The sequence below is a fragment of the Ceratotherium simum genome, chromosome 25, assembly GCF_057802395.1.
Source record: "Ceratotherium simum simum isolate JZ-2026a chromosome 25, ASM5780239v1, whole genome shotgun sequence".
In the NCBI taxonomy this organism is placed as follows: Eukaryota; Metazoa; Chordata; class Mammalia; order Perissodactyla; family Rhinocerotidae; genus Ceratotherium; species Ceratotherium simum.
Window position 1 is genome coordinate 12,594,161 of NC_141924.1, and position 19,754 is coordinate 12,613,914.

General features: G+C 57.7%; 1 protein-coding gene across 1 annotated transcript in view; it reads right to left on the minus strand.

Moving 5' to 3' along the window:
* Positions 1-17,702, minus strand: part of CYTH4 (cytohesin 4) — a 29,807-nt gene extending 12,105 nt beyond the window's left edge. Inside the window, exons 1-7 of the mRNA XM_004418113.3 lie at positions 17,570-17,702; positions 8,855-8,937; positions 6,754-6,818; positions 5,388-5,454; positions 3,761-3,879; positions 2,470-2,550; positions 1,009-1,121 (exon numbers count right to left, since the gene is read on the minus strand). Coding sequence (XP_004418170.1) covers positions 1,009-1,121; positions 2,470-2,550; positions 3,761-3,879; positions 5,388-5,454; positions 6,754-6,818; positions 8,855-8,937; positions 17,570-17,588 — 547 coding nt within the window. The 5' untranslated portion in view covers positions 17,589-17,702. The remainder of the gene's footprint in view (positions 1-1,008; positions 1,122-2,469; positions 2,551-3,760; positions 3,880-5,387; positions 5,455-6,753; positions 6,819-8,854; positions 8,938-17,569) is intronic.
* Positions 17,703-19,754: the final 2,052 nt, after the last annotated feature.

Here is a 19,754-nt window from a genome sequence, read left to right on the forward strand (position 1 = left end):
CCATTGTTCAGACTCGAAGGAGCTCGGGAGCGAGGCTGCGCGAAGCCTCGGGAGGGAGGTGAAAGCTAGGGGCTTTTCTGGTGTTTTAGGATCCAGAGCTGGGGAAGTCCTGCTGTGTCTCCAGCTCTCTGACCTTGGGAAAGTACCTGACCTCTCTGAGCCTCAGTTTCCCCAACTGTGACATCAGGAGGTTTAACTTTGAAGTAGCTTCATGTTCTAGAACATTGACGATTCCACCTCTGATCACAGTGGCGCCTAACGTTGTTGTCATGACAACCCTATGAGGCAGGTACTGTACCACCCCATTTGACAGATGGGGAAACTGAGGCACAAGGAGGTTAAGTTACATGCCCAAGGTTACAAAATTAAGAAGTAGTTGCACTGTGATTCAAATCTGGTGCTTTAAAATTCCTTCCTTCCTATGAATTTTCATTGAGGACCTACTAAAGGCTATGGGCTGTGGGTTCATGGGTGAATAAATCTGATCTGGTCCCCACCTTTGTGAGATGTTTAGACTTGTGGAGCTGACAGAGAATAAACAAGCACACCTCCAATTTATATATAACTACAAGGTGGGACAGTGCTCTGTGGGACTTGTCCCTGGACACACAGCCAAAGAGTGTGACCCTTTCTCCCCTTGACTTCCTGGAGAACTCCTATTCATCCTTCAAAACCCCATTCAGACCCCACTGCCTCTGGGAAGCCATCCTGGACATGCTGACTCCCCCATCCCTGCTTCAGACGGGGTGGTGGTGCCTTAGCACCCTGTGCCGTCATTTCCTGCCTTCTCTCCCAAGGATCACACCCTGAGGCCCAACAAGCACCCAGCAGAGGACCTGGCATGGAGCTGGGGCCCAGCAAGGGCTTGTGAAGGGATCTGGGCTCCCAGGGTCTAGTGCTTGGGGGAAGCCCGAGGGGGTGGGGTGGCCGTGGTGCCCCGGGAGTCAGATCTGCGCCTGGCAATGCTGAAGGGGTCCCGGAGGCCCTGGCCCCGCCCTGCACCGTCACCTGTGGACTGGAAGACTCCAGGGTTGCAGAGGCAGTATCGTGTGGCAAAGGTCTCCATCATCCGGTCAATCTTCTGGGCCTCACCCGGCAGCCGGAAGCTCCATAGGAACTGCCTGGGGGAGGAACAGGGTGAGGGCAGTGGGGAGGGTAGGGGCTCGCAGGGGGACCCCGGATCTGCGCCTGTTGTCTGGGAGCACGGGGAGGGGTAAGTGGGGTATGAACTAGTGCCGAGCAGGCAGGAGGCGCCTGAGAGATGCCTTTCCCTTCAGCGTATGGGAGCTGGGTGTGCGCCCCTCTGCCCACTGGGTCCCAGCCCCACTCGGCCTGTCTGCTCAGTCCACGAGGGGCCTCTGCCCGCCCCGGGTCTGCAGCTCCCCTGCCTGGCCACAGGGCCCTGCGGTCTGACTGGGGACCCTGGCGAGTGCCTGCCCTGGCTGGGCCTCCCTTTCTGGGAACCTCAGCTTCAGCTCTGGAAGCCAGTGATTTCCCCGGCTTCAAACTAAGTTCCTTGAGGGCGAGGGCCGTGCCTACTCCTCTCATGTCTCCTGCTGGGTCTCGCACAGGCCTGGCGCCCAGGAACTGCTCCGTAAATGCTTGGTGGATGAGTGAATGAACAAAGGAACGAACAAGTGAATCCTGGAGACTCTCTCTCTCCCTTAAAGAGCATGGGAGTTGAAGGGCAGGCTGCACTGCCTGGATGGTGGTGGCTTCTTTCTTCTCTGCCTTGAAAACTCCTAATCATCCTTCAAAGCCCAGATCAAATGCCCCCTCTTGGGAGCCAATTTTCCAGGCATTAAGCAGCAGCACTTCCTATGGGGTAATTCAAGCACTGTCTCATTTAGTTCTCACGACCCTATGAGGGGGGTACTATTATTATCCCCATTTTACAGATGAAGAAACTGAGGCACAGAGAGGTTTCTGTGATTTGCCCAAGGTCACACAGGGGGTGCAGGGCAGAGCTGGGATACGAACTGGGCAGTCTGGCTCAGAGTTTGTGCTCCTAACCCATATGCTGTAATGCCTCCGGTGGTTGCAAAAACAAAAGTAGCAATGATAATATCCTAATTAGAAAATAAAGAGTAATAATAAACGCAATACATGCTAAGCTGTATCAATAAAACATATAAAACAAAAAGTAAAAAAGTAAGGGAATGGCAGTAATAATAGTAACAATGATTACAATGATAAACAGCGTTATAACAGCATGGCCGTGCAGGAACCCCAGCAGGGGCGGAGGTGATGAGCCCGGCGCTGTTCCAGGCAGTCCCCACCCCTTATCCCCCCATCCCGGGCTCTAGGAGGTGGGGCCTGTCAGTAGTTAACTTTGGCTCCTTGCTTCCTCCTCTTTGCTCTGACGCTTTGTTTGTGCTGTTGGTCGTGTGGATTACGATGCCCCCCGCCCCCCACCCCGCCCCGGCTGTGACACCCTCGAGGGCCCAGCCCGCCCCCTGGCCCGCTCACCTGAGGGCCTGGACCAGGTTGAGGTTGGCGAACTCATGGCAGTCCACGAAGGCCTGGAGCACCTGCAGGCTGATGGGGTCCCTGGGGAGGGGCAGAGGGAGGGCGGGAGGCACTTGGAACCTGCCGGCCCCTCCTCCTGGAGCTGGTTGGGGGAGGGAGAGGAGGGGAGAGACGGCCTCCCTCCGGGTCCAGCCACCATCTGGTCTGCGCGCATCTGCCTGACACCCCCCCCAACACACACCCACGTGCCCACGCGTGTCCTCACGCTCACCAGCAGACCCCCAGCCCTGTTCTCACCCAGGAGGGGAGCCCTGGTTTTGGAGCAGCCTGCCCTGAGTCAAATCCTTCCTCTTCTCTGCCTGCCTGGGTGACCCGCTCAAGCCACTTGACCTCCCCAGCCCCGGTGTCCTCGTCTGTGAAATGGAGAGGGCCACACCTACCCCGTTTCCTCCTCTTCCCAGCTCTTCAATCAGGAAGCGCTGCCCTGCTTGCCCCCTGCATCCCTTGCTCACTCAGAAGGAATGGGTCCTCTGGGGAGCCTGGGAGAAGGGTTGCTGGCTCGCCAGCCCAGCTCCACCCTTGTCCGTTACAGTCCACCCCTGACCCAGCAGCCAGAGGGGGCCTCTCAGACCACTCCTCTGCCCAGAACCTTCCCATGGACCCCACCTTGTCACCTACTGCTTCCTCCCTCCCTCACTCCCTTCCAGTATCACCAGCCTGCTGTTCCTTCAGCATGCTTCTGCCCCAGGGCCTTTGCACATGCTGTTCCCTCTGCCAGAATGCTCTCCCCCGAGATATCTACACGGCTCACTTCCTTTAAGATTCAGTCAAGCATCACCTCCTCCACGGGACCCTTCCTGTCTACACTGTTTAAAGTCACAGCCCTTGACCCATGGTTCTCAGCACGTCTCACCTCCCTTCCCTGCTTTATTTGTATTCCAAAAACTTATAATTTTCTAACATATTCTACATATTTTGGGGTCTGTCTTTCTTACTAGAATGTACCTCCCTGGGGTCAGGATTTTTGTCTGTCTGGTTCACTGGTGTAAATCCAGGCCTTAGAACAGAGCCTGGCACACAGTAAACACCAAAAAATGTCTATTTGTGGAATAAATGATGGCAGGCAGGCTTTGGTTTGGAATCTGGAGGGGAGTGATCATCAGCCCCTCAAGCCCCAGGAGTCATGACTTTCCTAACGTAGTTCACTCCCTCACTTACCAGCACACACACACACTCACCTGTGCACACCGGCACACCCTCATTCCCTCCTCTCCAGGCCCCGCCCCCTCACCTCTCTCCCAGGTAGGTGCCGATGGCCGTCTTGTTGAGGCCCTCCCCCTTGTACAGGAACTGGGCGATGTCCTGGACGTCGGGGGCCAGCAGCTTGTGCTCAGTAAGGTACTGGATGCCCTGCAGGGGGTACACGGAGCCCGTGAGCGGCCCCCTCACAGCAGCGGGTGGGGGGAGGGAGGGAGGGAGGGAGCCCCCGGGGCCAGAGCGCTGGGGCCCGGCATTCCGACACTGGCACCTCCTGTTCTGGGAGTTGTGTCCCTCCTCAATAGAAGTCGCCTTTGTAAGGTGGTGAGTTCCCCATCACCGGAGGCAAGCAAAGAGAGAGGGGGTTCTTGCAACGAACCGGGTTCAAGCCAGGTGCTCCCCAGGCTCCCCTTCAGTCTGACACTCTTTGATTATATGCCTCAATGATTCTATGAATTTATTATTTTAAGATTCAATGATTCAGCCATTCCTTTTGTCCCCTTAAAATTCACGCTATTTAAAAATAGCGTTTTATTTTTTCTCACAAGTAATCTATGTCCATTGTATAAAAATTAGGAAAAACAGCTAAATCAAAAGGAGAGGAGGTCGACAGTTTCCACGGCGGTGACTTTCCTTCCCTTTCTGTATGAAAGCGGGGGCATGCCACGCCCGCCGCGTTGAGACCTGCTTTGCTGATTTGGCGATATACAAACATCTCTCCCCGCAGCCCAGCCGCTCGGGGTCTGTCACTCAAATCTGAGGAGTCTGAGGGGCTGGCTTCTGGTTTTCTGTGATGGTTCCCTCCTATCCCTCTGCCTTTTGGAGAAGAGGCTGCTGGAGGGGCCGGTCGTGGGCTCTGAGTGACAGCAGAGGGTGCTGGGGACCCCTCAGTGGCCCCTCCCAGGTGCTCTGGCAGAAGTGTGAGATTGTGTGTGTGTGTGTGTGTGTGCACACAGTCCGTGTGGATGCGGCAGGGGCCCGCGGGTCTGCTGCTGTGGGAGGAGATGAGTGTGTGACACTGTGGGCCTGTGACAGGGATGACAGTCAGCCTTCTCAGCCAGAGCAGTACATTTCCAGGGACCCCAGCTTGGCGCTCCCTGCCGGCTGCCCTGACCCCGTCTCCGTGTGTCAGCTTGTGGCTTCCTCCTGTCTCTGTTCCCGCAGGAAAGGGAGCCAGCTGCCGCCTAGCTGGGCGAGGGGTGGGGGCTGGGGTTCTCTGAGGCCAGTGGGGTGGGCTGGGGGTGCGAGGTGGAGAGCAATAGCTGAGCCCTGAGCCCCCAGTGCTCTGTGCCAGCGCCCCAGGACCGGATCCTCAGCCGAGTGGCTGGAAGACTTCTGGAGAATCTACGGCCCCCCTGTTCAAGGCCCTGCTCACAGAGGAGGCAACAAGAGGTCCAGAGCCAGGACCCCAAGTCTATGGACATCATAGACTCCGCCCCGTCCCCCTGGCTCCCACCTCACGCCCCGGGGCTGCTGTGCTGTGGGGTGACAGAGCCCCAGCCGTGACAGGCCGTGGGGCACGGGACAAGACACTCAGCCCTGCTGGGCCTCGGTTTCCTCACCTGTAAGGTAATCGTGTCAGCTGAGGGGAATAAGAGGACACTGTGAAGGTGCCCAGCAGGCAGCTCCCGCCGCACGCCCCGAGCCCCACGCCTGCCTACCTTCACGGGGTCCATGTTGAACTTCTTGCGGCCGATGCAGAGCTCCTTCTCCTTCTGGGCCAGCCGGCTGCGGACACGAGGATGTCAGCCTGGACTGCCCAGGACCCCAGGGCACCCCTCCAACCCGCAAGGACCCTCAGGGACCTTGAGGACCCCCTCAGCTGGAGCCAATGCTCTCTAGGGGCCTCCAAGTGGGGTCCCCCGGCTCTGCGTCGGACTCAGCTGGGAGAGCATGAGCAATGGGGGGTTGGGGCCCCTCCCAGAGCCACCACAGCAGACTCTTCCCGTGGGCCCAGCGCCAGCACTTTAACCAGCTCCGGAGCCGTGGCCCCGGGACCCCAGAGCTGCTCCGGTGGAGACTTAGAGGGGCCCTGTGCTTGGAGTGGGGGCAAGACAGCGGGGCGGCGGGGGTGAGGGCACGGGCTCTGGAGCTGGACGCCTGGTGCGAACCCCGCTCCACTGCTCGCTGGCTGAGCACTGAAGGCGAGTCACCTCCTCTCTCTGGGACTCGGTTTCCTCATCTATAAAATGGGGGCAACACCGCCTGCCTCCCAGCATCGTTGGGGGTTAAAGTGCTGAAAACGGCTGGTGGTAGGCGCTCTGTAAATACTACGTTGTCCTTATTGTTGGGGCCGAAACAGAATCTGGAGACGCAGGGCCACGCACGTGTGCACGTGAGCACCTGTGTGCACTGGCGTGTGGGGGTGGAAAGGTGGAGATCAGGGGCATCCAGGAGCTAAGGGGGGGCAGGGGCAGTGTGGGGGTTTCCTGGGACACCGCATATGGGAGTCAGTGCCCTGGGGCCCTAGGGGATTATATAGGAAGCAACCTTCTCATCGCACAAGTGGGGAAACTGAGGCCCAGAGAGGGGAGGAGACCAGCCCCAGGCCACAGAGCCAGTGGAGTCTTCCCACAGCAGGGGCGGGGTGGATGACACCCTCTGGTTGGGGTGAGGGGGACCAGCCTCGGCCTTGTCACGGGTGGGCTCCTGTCCCCGTGAGGCCCTTGGCTTCCTCATCCTTGTCCTCGGGGCTGAACTTCCTTCTCCCCACCCGTCCCAGGATGCTCCTGGGCGGTGACTCATCAGGCGCTGGGTCAGGCCGGGTCATGAGAGACTCCGGGTGGAGCAGGTGGGAGGATGGGGCTGTCTCTCAAGAGAGGGGGCTGCCTGGCAGCAAGGACCAGAGCAGACCACGGGACGGAGTCTTGGGCCGCCCTGTTCCTGTCTCGCCACCGCTGCCTCCTCCTCCGGGGGCCAATTCCTGACTCCACCAGGGCCCCGGTGTGGCCCTTGCTCATTCATGGGGTGACAACCTTGGGAAGCCACTGTCGCAGCTTCCTGGGGTCTCCTGGCCAGGCCCCTCACCTCTCCTCCGCCGTCTCAAAGCAGTCAATTTGGGCAAACACATCTGCGATCTCGTCCTTCAGCTTCTGTGGGGGGCAGAGGCACAACGGGGAGGGAGGGTCAGGGGTGGAGGCCGGGCAGAAAGAGTTTCACGACCCTCCCCCTCCACACCACCACTCCCACCCCGGCTGTGACTCCCTGACCTCTCTGTCCTGAGCCCTCCCCCTGACAGGTCCCTCCCCAGATGTCTCACAGCCTCAAGATCCCAAGCCAAACTTATTGCCTCTGTCCGCGCCCCTCCTTCCACCAGCTCCTGTCTTGGGGGAGCCAGTCCCCAAGTCTCCCCCCTTGCCCCACTCTGTTTCCGGCTTTCCCGTCTCTCCCCTCTGCAGCTGTAAAGTCTCCTGCCCCCTAGCCAAGCCCACCGGCAAGCCCTCCTCCACCAGCTGCCATCTTTCTGAAGCACAGCTCGACACCTGCCCTTCCCCTGCTCCAACTCCCCCCACGGCTCCATACTGCCTCCTCAGGCTGGAGGCACAAACTCCCACTCTATGGTCAGGCCCCGTCTCCTTCCTGAGTTCCCTCCATCTGTCCATTTAGTCCGTCACTCCGCTTGGCTCCGTGCCCGCTGTTGCCGGTACACAGGGTACAAGACAGTGTAGACCCTTCTCTCAGGGACTTTGCAATTCCAGTGGAATTTACAAAAGAGGACACGGAGGCACGGAGAGGTGACGTGACGCGCCCAGGGTCACTCCAAGCCTGTGCTTTCCCCGAATCCCTGCAGCCTGTTTCATCTTGACCCTGCAGGAGGCACCCAGGAGCAGAGGAGACCCCCCCATCTCTGCCAACAACCATCACTGGGCCGACGGGAAGAGGTGGCAGCTCATCCAGCGTCCCCCTGCAGGGCGGCAGCATGAGCACCTGGCCAGAGCCCCCAAAGACACCCCAGCCCTTTCTCCTCCCCTGAGGTCTGTGGAGTGGGGGTGGTCGTGGAGGCTTGTCCTGGGACATGGGGCCAGCATGGGGCCTGGAGCCTGCATCTGAGCCCAGCCAGTCAGCTCCCGTCCACGCGACCTTGGCCAAGTCACCGAGCGGCTTCCCCACAAATAAAATGGGGGCTCACTCGCAAGTATTAACTGAGCACCTACTGTGGTCCGACTGCTGGGCTGCAGATATGGTGGTGGGCAGGACAGACCCGGCTCCACTTATGCGGAGCTCAGAGTCTAGTGGGTTGCGATCACGGTGGTCACGGGGCAAATGAAATGACCACACAGCAAATTATTGGAGTAATGGTGTAGAAAGAGCCTGGCATGTGGTGAGTGCTCAGTAAATTACTTGCTGAGTGAGTGACTTTGTGTCTTCCTCCTCCCCTGGAATCTCAGGTGTATGTGTGTCGGAGTGGGCACGGGGTCCCAGCAACTGTAGCAGGGTGGTCACGGCAGCCTCTAGGAGGAGGCGGCGTTTGAGCTGAGAATGAAATGATGGTGAGGAGGAGCCAGGAGGAGAGCTTGGGAGAGTCCCAGGCAGAGGGAACTGCGCATGCAAAGGCCCAGGGGCAGGACGGAGCACAGCACATTCCAGGAACAGAACCAGGGCCTGTCTCTGAAGGGTCCTGAGAATCAGATGAACAAACGTCTGAGAAACTGGTGAATTGGCAAGTCGGGGCACATATTGGTGTTGTCTTGACCAGATGGTCTAAATTTTTGGGGGGAAGCCGAGGCCCAGCGTGGGGACGAGACCTTACTGAGGCCACGCAGGTGGGAGCAGAACCTGCCACGCGATAAGGTGTCTAGAGTGCAGGTGGGACCCGGCGCATAGTAGGTGCTTCATCCATTGCTCCCCTTCCCTCCCCGCTCTCCTGGCTCTCTCTGGGTCCTGGTGGCTGAGCCCGGGAGTGGGGACTCCCCTGGGAATGCTGCTCCCCTTACTCCTGGGCGCTGGGGCTGAGGCCAGGGATGGGCTGGAATTGGCCCTGCTCTCTGAGCAAGCTGGGGTCGGGAGTGAGTGGGAGGTGTGCAAGTGCGCGTGTGTTTGCTCATGGATGGGCGTGGTTTCTCAGCATGAACGTGTGTAAGCGTGTCCAGACATGAGCATGTGTATGTCAGTGTGAGTGTGCACACACCTGGATGTCCTCCAGCAGCTGCTTCCGGTGCCATTTGATCCGCTGCAGCTCCTCGGTCTCCCCGCTGCTCAGCTCCGTGGGGTCTGGGGAGGGAGGAACCGGGGGTCAGTGGCGCATTGTCCGCCCTCCCCTCCATCGCTCGGCTCCGGCCACACCGGCTGGCTGTCACCTCCCAGGGCCCTCTTCCCTCCAGAACCCCAGGACTCGCTTGCCCTCTTCACTCGGGCTCAGCTCAGAGGTCACCTCCTCCGAGAGGCCTTCCTTGACCACTCTGTCTAAAGCAGTCCCTCCCCCACCCTCCCCTCCTACCCAGCTTTATGTTCCTTCTTCCCTCTGGGTCCAGACTCCCTGAAATTCTCTTGTTTGCTCATCATTTCTGTCGCTCCCCTTACTCTCTCTGCTCCTGGAAAGCAGGCACTTGAGCTATTTCGCTCGCTGCTGCGTCCCCAGCACCTAGAAAGAGCCTGACACCTGGCAGGTGCTCAGTGAAATGCTTGCTGGAGGCCTCCTTCCTGCCCCGGAACTTTAATTTCCTCCTTCACTGGATCACATGTCGATCATTCATTCCCTTATTTATTTGCACAACCAGGAAGCGGCGCATCATTTTGCCTCACACCCCATTGGCTGGAAGTAGTCACATGGCCTCACCTAGCTGCAAGGGAGGCTGGGAAATGAGCCTGTAGCAGGGTGGTCCTGATATCCTTGCTATGTCAGATGTAGAGGCTGGATTTGGGGGAATATTTTACAGTTTCTGCCCCGGACACTGAAGCTCAGAGAGGTGGGTGACCTGGCCAGGGTCCCACAGGGACGAGTTGCTGAGCCAGGGTGGGACCTTGGGTTGGGCTGATGACAAAGCCTGTGCTCTCTCCTCTTCACCCGGAGACACGTGTGTGCAGGTATTCCATGCAAGGTGCCGTGACGATTCCCACGCCCGGGTCAGTGGGCCCGCCTCTCCTCGCCATTGTGCTTCCTGTTCCTTCCACCACACTCTCCTTGGACTCTCTATTACTTAGAGGGAAAAGTCCTCATCCTGGTCCTGGGACCTCCACAGTCTCCCCGGCCCCTCAGCCAGCCTTTCCCCACCCTTCTCTACAAAAGCCTCCAGTCCAGCCTGCCAGCTCCTCACTGCCCCAGAATTGTCTAACTCTCCGTCTTACTTCCTCACTTTGCCTGTGCGGTTCCTCCCTCCTGGTGTGGCTTCTCCTGTCTGCCTCTCCAAACCCTCCCTGACGCTCAGGTCCTAGCTTTGGGAAGTGCTTGGTCATGTTTCTTAAAGGTTTTACAAAGACAGATGTTATCTCTCCCAAAAAGCAGAGAGAAAATCAAGCTCCCCCTCCCTCCTCTCCCTCCTGCTGGCTGAGCAGCCGTCTTGGACTGTGAGATGGGAGCTGGGAATGAGGTGGCAGGGCGCCAAGCCAGAAGGAACCTGGGTCCCTGGGCAACCGTGTGGAGAAGAGCCATCGTATTCCCCTCAACACTACCCACTTGGACTTTCAATGAGAGAGAAATAAGTTTTGAGAACGTCTCAGACCTTGTTATTCTGAGTTTTTGTTACAGTGGCCAAATCTGAAGGACAATATGATGTCCTTTTCCGTGAAACATGGACCATAATTCTTACCTAGAGGGTGGTTATCAGGATTAAAAGAGTTGATTTTTGTCAAACACCCAGCAAGTATCTGACATACAGTAAGGGCCCAACATGTGTATAATGGAAGCTGTGTTGTGCCATCCAGCTCGCCCCTTCAGGACCAGGGCACCCATTCTCACAGCTGCTGGTGGGATAGGGATAGTTGGCTGATGATTCACAGCTGAGTCCCTTCCCAGGAAATTACTTCAGCCTAATGGAGCTGCCTCACCCAAGGATATGCCCCTCCTAACCCTTGGCATAAAAAGCCAAGACCCTTTGCCTAGTTTCTGGACCTAAGACAGTTTTCAGACCCAGAACCTATTGGCTGAAGGAGAGGCTGGGGTCCCAGAAGGAAGGGTCCTGCAGCACTGTGGCAAGTGTATATGGTACTGATTCCCCTGGGTCACGCAGCCAAGATGGGTCTGTCTGACCCAGCAGTCATCAAGTCAAGAGAGCCCAACAGCATCCTTCGTAAGTGGTTCACCCAGGAACAGGCAGAAGGCTCTAGTGTGCCACATGGACAGGTGGCCCAGATCCCCATGTCATGCATTGCTGATGCACCAGGTCCCTTAGCTCACACCCTGTCTGCGTGGGCGGGTCCCTTGTGACCTTCTGACAAAAGAGGAAAATGCCTACACTTGGTTCCAGGATGGGCCGCTCAGTGTTTGGGTATAAGTGAAAACTGGACAGCTATTGGACTACAGCCCTGCTTGAAGGTGTCCCACAATGACAGCGGCAAGAAGTCCTCCCAATGGGCAGAGCTTTGCGCAGGCCACCTGGTCACCCATTTCACGTGGAAAGAGAAGTGGCACGACGCAAGGGCATACCTGCATGTGGGCAGTGGAGAATGGCTTGACTTCCTGGTCAGAGGCTGGAAAGAAGGAAGATTGGGAACAGAGAGGTCTGGGGAAGAGGCAAGCGATGGCCCCATGGGAGTGGCCCCATACAGAGTGTGAAGATTTTTGTAAAGCACACTAACATTCCCCAGCAAGCACCACGGCTGGAGGGGCGCTGGACCACCAGCCAGACGGGATGACTCGGCCAGTTGACATCAGCCGGCTTTGACTGGCCAGCCCAGTGCTGGCACAACGGTGCATGAATGAAGCAGCCACGGGGCCTGGATGGACCCTAGACATGGACCCACTCGCCAGGTTCCCCAAGCTACTGCCGCTTCCGAATGTCTGACCTGCCAGCAACAGAGAAGACCATTGTTTCTGGAGAAGACCAACCAGCAACTTGGGGGCGAACTGATTACACTGGACTCTTTCTCTTTTGCAAAGGCCAGTGATTCATCTTGCCTGGAATCCACACATGCTCTGAATGTGTGGTTTCCTTTTCTGCCCGCAGAGCCTCGGCAGCACCACTGTCTAAGGGCTTCCAGACACAGAACACTGCATAACGTCGCATTAGACCAAGGCTCCCTCTCAGTAAGGGAGGTGTGGGAGGAGCATGTGGCCGTGGGACCCCCGGTCCTCTCGCACATGTCACCACCAGAAGATGCCGGCCTGATGGAGCAAGGGAGCAGCCTCCTGAAGGCGCCGCTGAGGTGTCAGCTTGGAGATGATACCCTGCTTGGATGGGGCCCACCCTCCAGGATGCACTGTGCACCCCAAATCACACCGTTAGATGGGGCTCTGTCCCACTAGGTAATCCACACGGATCTGGGAACAAGGAGTGGGAGAGGCTCCGGGCACCATCCTCCTAGTGACCCACTTGGGAGTTTTCCTCTCTCTCCCTGCAACTCTGAGCTCTGCGGGTCCGGAGATGCTGGTTTCTGGGGGGGATGGGGAGGTGGGGGGAGCTGGCACTTATACCAGGGGCAAAGCAAGTCTCACTAAACTTTAAGCTCAAAAACACCTGCTCCATGCCAGCAGCTCTGTATAAATTATGGCGTTTAATCCTCACAACTCTTAAAAGTGGGTCTTTTTCAGCTTAAGACTCTGAGGCTCAGAGAGGCGAAGTGACTTGTCCAGGGTCACACAGCTGGCAAGTGGCAGTGCTGGGATCAGAACCCTGGTTTGCCGACACCCAGGTCTCTGCCCCAGGAGAGGCGGATTCTGCAGGCCATTGGCAACACGCAGGGACGGAAGGAAGGTGTGTGGGGCCATCCACGTGGAGACACGAGCAGGGACATGGCAAGGAGGCAGCACGAGAGGCTGGGACCCGGATCTGCTGTCAGGAGTGGGAGGGAGGCTGAGTTCCTTGGTGGAAAAACCCAATCACCTTTAGTTGGCTTTGGGGTGAACGCTCAGCCTTTTTTGTTTGTTTGCTTTCCGTTGTTTTCCTGTTGGCTGGGGCTCGTGGCTCCTGTGTCCTGCAGGCCTGTTTCTGGCCCGGGGGCACGCCTGCCAGTGGAGGCTCCGGGCGTCCCAGCGGGCTGCTTGTGGGAGAGAAGCCAGGGTGGGACTCAGCGTTTATGGATAACCCACAATGTGGAAGGCCAGGGGTGAGCCACGGGGCTCCCGTGGCCCGTCCTAGGCCGACTTCTCCTCTCCCTCTGAGGTCTCTTAGCTCCTGGCGCCCTCTCCACTCATGGGCCAAGGAATCGCACTCACGTCCTCAGCTCCAGCCCCTTCCTGAGCTTCAAACCCTTCTATTCCCCTGCGTTCTGGCCCTATCTCGCTTGACATTGCGACCAGAATGGAACTTCCAGAATTTCCCCTCAAGCTGGCTGCCTTCCTGAGTTCCCGAGCCCTGGGAATGGCCCCCTAGACACCCCAGTCAGAACCCCAAGGGGCACCTTGACGTGCACCTCTCTCTCACCCCTCGTCTCTCCTCCATCACCGAGCCCTGTCCATCCTTCTGTTTCCAGGGCCCCCACCTCCCCCAGACCACTGGCTCCGCTCCGGATTGACGGCAGGGCTGTCCGCTGTCTCCCTGCCTCCACTCTGCCCCTCCAATCTGGTCTCCCATGGCGTCCCAGTATCCTGGGGATGAAGACCCCGAGTCTTACCGGGCCCACCAGTCCTGCTGGTGTGCCCCCATCCTCATCTCACGTGGTGCCAGCCCCCTGCCCCAGGCTTGAGGCCTCCTGGCCGCCCTTCATGCACTCCCACACGCTCTCTCCCTCCGCAGGCCTTTGCACATGCTGTTCCCGTGTCTGGAATGCCCTTCCTTCTCCTCTCTGCCCAGTAGCTCCTCCTCATCTTGTCGATCTCCTCTCAGGTGCCCTCCTGTGCTCCGTCTGGGCACCGTCCTCTCCTTTGCCTCCCTCCCATTCCCTGCAGCAGTTCTGGGAGCTGTGTGGCTCAGTACACAAGCCAGGCCACCGGATAGGGACAGGCCTGCTGGCCAAGTACCTACTATGTGCCAGGCTCTGTGTGCCCCAGTCTCTTCTGTCCACGATCTCATTTGATGCGGACAACAGCTCCGGAAGGAAGGTAATGCTAATCTCATTCTGTAGATGAGGCATCTGAGGCTCAGAGAGGCTAAGTGACCTGCCCAAGGTGACACAGCTGGAAGGTGGCAGAGTGGCATTCACACCCAGGCCCATCTGGAACTCCGAGACTACAACCTTGACTTTGATCTTCTGAAGCTAGACGTCTCCACACAAATCATCAAAACCCCACCAGACGCTCACCCTGGGTGCTCTGACAGAAGTGCCGGCCACGGCTACATGTCTGAGAATGGAGAAGAGGCAGAAGGAGGCCTGCCATCTGAGCCCCTTTCTCTGTTTGGGTAAGAAGCACAACAAAGCCCACAGCACAGAGCTGGGGAAACTGAGGCACAGGTATGGATGGAACAGCCTTCCCCGGAGAGGGGACAGATGGGGCAGTGACGGGACTGTTTGCATTTTTTCTTCCTACATCTCCTTTCGTGGTTGGACAGAGTCTTCATGAAGCCCCTCAGTCCACCGTCCCCTTCTGTCGGGGTTCTGACCCCAACACCTGGCAAATGGCCAAGTGCATCTGAACCCCCCCAGGGCAGGGCTGACGGCTCTGGGCTGCCACATCCGTGACGGTGCCCGCGGTGGAACGAGGGCCCTCTGCCCTCTCACCTATTTGTTAAAAAGTGGGGGTTTCTCCCCATTTCAGAGCTGAGGACACTGAGGTTCAGGGAGGGGACCCAGGACACAGCCTGAGAGTGGCACTTCACTGGTGTGGCCCATGGGAGGTGGATTTTTTTTTTTTTGCCGTGGAAGACTGGCCTTGGGCTAACATCCGTGCCCATCTTCCTCCACTTTATATGGGACGCCGCCACAGCATGGCCTGACAAGCTGTGTGTTCGTGCACGCCCGGGATCCGAACCCACGAACCTCGGGCCACCGAAGCGGAGCGCGCGCACTTTGCTATGCCACCGGGCCGGCCCCTTGGAGATGGATTTTTAATAATAATAATAATAGTAAAACACACAAAAATAATAAAATGATGATAACCTCCACCACCACGAGCTCTGTTCACTCCCGCTTGGCTCTGTGCTTTTCACACCTCAGGGAGGCCACCTTCGAATCACCAACCCCACCCCCGCCGCGGGCCGCGCTGCCCTCTGCCCCGTGTGCCCGCCGCGCCATCTCCCCGGCTCCTCTCCACTTCCCCTTTGTCCTTCCTCTTTCCCATCGTATTTTTAGACGTCTTTCTGCTTGCAGCCCCCCTTCCAGGGCAGCTGCCCGTGCTTCCCCTTTCCAGGGCCGGATGAGGGCGCTATCCCGGAGCCCTGCGGGCGGAGGTCCCTCGAAGTCTGGGTGTGAGGGGCAGGGGGGTGTCCCGTGGAGCCGCTCCCCGCCCCGCCCCCCAGGCCCTGCGGGCGCCTCGTGCGGCTTCCTCCGCCCAGCTGAGCTGCCTCTATTTTTAACTGTGCTCATCTTCATGCAGCAGCCCCGTGCTGTCTCTGGTCACGTCCGTCGGGGCTTGGCTGCCTGGACCTCTCGCTTTCCTTGCATGCCCAGGGGGAGGGGGCCGGACCTGCTTCCGGATGTCACACACGCCCACGGCTGGACGAGGGGAGGCCGCCCTGGGGGGACCTTTGCTACCATCCCGTCTGTTGTACAGGTGGAGAAACTGAGGCCCACAGAAAGAAGAGACCCATCGTGACCACCGCACGTTGGTGCAGAGCTGGGACCTGAGCCAGGTCTGGCTGACTCCAACCCCCAATTCTTTCCCCACTTCCCCAGCTCAGGTTCAATGGCAGTGCCCACTCAGATGACGAATAGGAGCTCAGAGAGGGGAATGTCACAGGCCGAGAGGAGCTTGATTAAGACCCAGTTTGGGTAACAGAGGAATGACCTTCCCTCTTTCCTTCTCTCTCTCTGCCTCCTCCAGGAAGTCTTCCCAGATCTCCCCTGCCTGGGTGGAAAGAGTCGCTTCCTCTCACGCTCTAGGTCTGTGCCCATTAGCACACCTGCCCGGGGTCATTGTTCTGCAGAATCTGTCTCCCCCTCCCTCACATCCTGGACTAGCAGCTCCCCCAGGGCTGGGCCCATGGCTGGGTCACCACTGTCCCCAGCATTGCACAGCATAGGACTTGCACACCAGAGGACTGTTTATAGAATGAATGAACGAACGAATGAATGAATGAAGAACCAATCCGTGGAGACCTCAAATCTCCCAATGGACTGTCTGTGTTGACCCCATTGAATCTATTTCCCCCAGGGCCAGCCTAAGCAAAGCAGAGACTCGCCTTCTGGCTCCCCCGGACCCCCTCCCCTCTGCTTTCCTACTGCCGGGCTAACCTGGGGCTCTCTCTCCTCTCAGCTGCTTGTCCCTACGCTGCCATTTACTGCTCCAGCTCACCTCTGTGAGCCTCGGTGTGCTCATCTGCATCCTGGGGACTACGATCCCTGATCCTAAGGGCCTCCTCATGTGAAGACCCCACAGAACGAGGTCCTAGCGGTGGAAAGACCAGCAGTGCGGGGGGTTACTTCTCGCTGTCTCATCTCACCCTCCATCTCGAGGGTGGCACTGCTCCTCCCTGGGTCTCTTGCCTTGTAGCTGTCACCTAGGACGTGTTCACTGAGCCCGTGCAGTCTGTGAGCCTCCTGCCCCCAAAAGCCCACCGGAGAAGTGGGGGGTTGGGAGAGAGCACTGGACAGGGAGTCAGGAGGTGGGGACGGTCCTGGATGGCTTCCCTCTCCCGGCCTCCTTTGTTCACCTGTCAATGGGGCTGTTGAAAGGGATTGGTGGTTTTCTAACTGTGTTCCCCAGAACCCGTGGGACGAGGGGAGGCCGAGTGGGTGGGGTCAGACTGTTCCCGGTAGGTTTTGTTTGCAGAAAGGGCTCTGTTGCTAACAGGGTCGACGTCATCTGGACCTGGGGAACTGGACAGCTCCTGGCAGCCCTTGTCTTCCAGAATTCCAGGCAATGCCAGAACATTCTGAGACACAGGGCACAGAGACTGGCCCGTCGTCTTCTGTCTGCCTCACAGAAACGACGCCGCCCTCCTCTCTCCCGTACCAACTGCGCAGCCTCCTTCCCTCTTCCCTCCAGACCCATCGGTCTGCTTCCCAGGGAAGGTCTCAGCCACGGTCCTCTGATGCTCGTTTCTGGCCCCTCCACTGGCTCTAGGCGGTGTCCTCAGCCTCCCCAAAGGACACCCTCACCCCTCAAAAGCCAAACAGAGGCTTCAGGGTCCTTGTACCACCTGATAGACATCATTGTCACCGACATCGTCATCTTCAACACAAGCAACCTTTCTCAGGCCCTCCTCAGGGCCTTTGCACTGGCTGTTCCTTCTGCCTGGAATAGTCTTTCCCCAGAAACCCACATAGATCACGCCCTGCCCTCCTTCAGGTTTCTGCTCAAGTGGTATCCCCTCTTGAGGCCTCGACCCCCCTCTCCCATCCTCCTGTTGTAATTTACTGTTCCTCATCCTGCTGTGACCAGCTGACATGACACACAGTATATTTACGGTCTGTCTCCCCTCTGGAGAGTAAGCTCGTGAGGGCGGGGACGGTGCCTTCTCTGTTCACCATCCACCCAGCACCTGGAACGCAGCATGGCTCCTAGCCCGAGCTCATGAGCATTGCTGCATGCTTCTGCATTTCCCACCTGTGTTACGTCGATTCCGCCCAGGGCCCTGTGGGACAGCCACTATCATCCCCATCCTACACAAGAGGAAATGGAGGCCTGGAGAGGCGGGCCCCAGGTGCTTACCTGGGTGGCACAAGTCCATCCTGGAGCCCCTGGGAAGGTGGCCTGCAGTCCCGTTGCCCGCTGACCCAGCTGCTGCTCGGGGGGCCAGGCAGGGATGCGTCACCTCGGCTACACAGGCCCCTTCCTGCTCGCCCCGCCCAGCCCCTGCGGGGAGGAAGTCCTGTCTGTCGCGTGGGTCTGTGCGCAGGCTCTTGACACAGCAGCACTTCCTAAAAGCTGGCTGAGTTTCCAGTAGTGGGGACTCTGCATTTTGGGTGTGAGCAGGGAGAGACAGAGGCAAAAGAGACAAACAGAAGGAGGGGCAGGGGATAGAAAGGGAATGACAGTGGGACAGAGGGGAAACACACACGTGCACACACAGAGGAGGATGGTCACTGGAGCACAGAACCTTCTCTGGGGGACAACAGGCATTTACTCAGCAACCTCCCCACATATAAGCTGAAGGGTCACTCAACTTGGACAGTCCAGGCTGGGCCCATAGATTCCACCCCACAAGCTCTCTGTCATCAACTCTCCCTTGAGAAAAGAAAAATTGACTCAGTGCTAGGAAGGGCTTTGCTTCCCCTCATGAAACGTCTGGCTTTTTCCTGTCTAGTGACTAATCGGACAATATGTTCAGTTTCCCTTTTCCCCCAGGCTGCTAGGAAGCTCATAGTCAAATCTGAAGCTCCTTTACAGCTGTTCTCTTATAGCCTAGGGACTTTGGGGCCAGACTCAGCTGTGTGGCTCTCAGCCCTGCTACTTAGGACTTATGTGAACTTGGGCAAGTCATTTATCTGCAGTAAGCCTCAGTTTGCTTGTCTATAAAAAGGGCATAATAATACTTACCTCAGGGCTACAGAAAAGATGGAAGGAGATAATGTGCAAGATGTTTGGGACATAGTAGGTGTTCAACGAACGCTATCTTCTTTCCCCTTTGGGTTTTAATTTTCTTGTTTGGTTAAAATTCACAATTTTATTGCCTGTGCCTTTTGTGGCAGGTTGATTCAAATCCTTTGTGGAAAAAAAAGTATAGTGTCATGAAATACCTATAAAATAAATGCTCATTCCTTGTTACTTTGCAGCACATACTGGTTTATTCATCTGTTTCCCCACCAGTCTGGAGGCCCCATGAGGATAAGGTCACCTCTGTGTCCCCGTGTCTGGTAAACGGGGGGGCCATAGAGGGTGTTCAAGTGTGGAATGAATGAATGAATGAAAGGAACAGAGGGGAGATGGTGTGGCTGATGTGAAAGTTGCCTACAATTTCCACCCTCCCTGCAGCCACACCTCTGCGCTGAGACACAGCCGCCCCTCCCATGGAGAGGTGGAGTCTGTTTCTCCTCCCCTTGAATCTGGACTGGGCTGTGTCTTTCTCTGACCACTAGAACGTGGCAGAAGTGGCTTTACATGACTTCTGAGGGTAGGCCTTAAGAAACCTGTGGTTCCCACTCTTGCCCTTGGACCCCTCCCAGCTGCCAGGAGACGCAGCCCGGGCTGGCCTGCTGGAGGAGGGGAGACCACACGGAGACAGGCCAGCTGTGGCTGCGGCCTCGTGAGTGAGCCGGGCAACATTAGAAGAAGAACCACTAAGCTGAGCCCAACCCAAACCGCTGTCCCATAGAACTGTGAGGAATCATGATCATCTGTCGTTTGAAGCCACGAACTTTTTTTTTTTTTTGTGAGGAAGATCGGCCCTGAGCTAACATCTGCCAATCCTCCTCTTTTTTGTTGAGGAAGACTGGCGCTGGGCTAACATCCGTGCCCATCCTCCTCCACTTTATATGGGATGCCGCCACAGCATGGCTGGACAAGCGGTGCGGTCGGTGCGCACCCGGGATCCGAACCGGCGAACCCTGGGCTGCCGCAGCGGAGCGCGCGCACTTAACCGCTTGCACCACCGGCCGGCCCTTTCAGCCCCGCCCCCCCCCCCCCCCCCCCGTTTGGGTTGGTTTGTCACACAGCAGAAGCTCAGTGATGGGATGAAATCTGTGCCTTCATTCATTGAAGAGAAACTGAGGCTCATCTCCGGGATGTGCTTGACCACGTTGGAACTTGAGTTGGCGGCCAGCTCGGGCCCGGAAGCCGGGCCTCCCATCTGCCGGTCTCGCGCCTCAGGACTCTGAGCCTGCCCCCACCCTCGGCTCTTACATAACTCAAGGTTATTTTCTAGCACACTTATTGAAATGATCTCCGTGGTAAACTA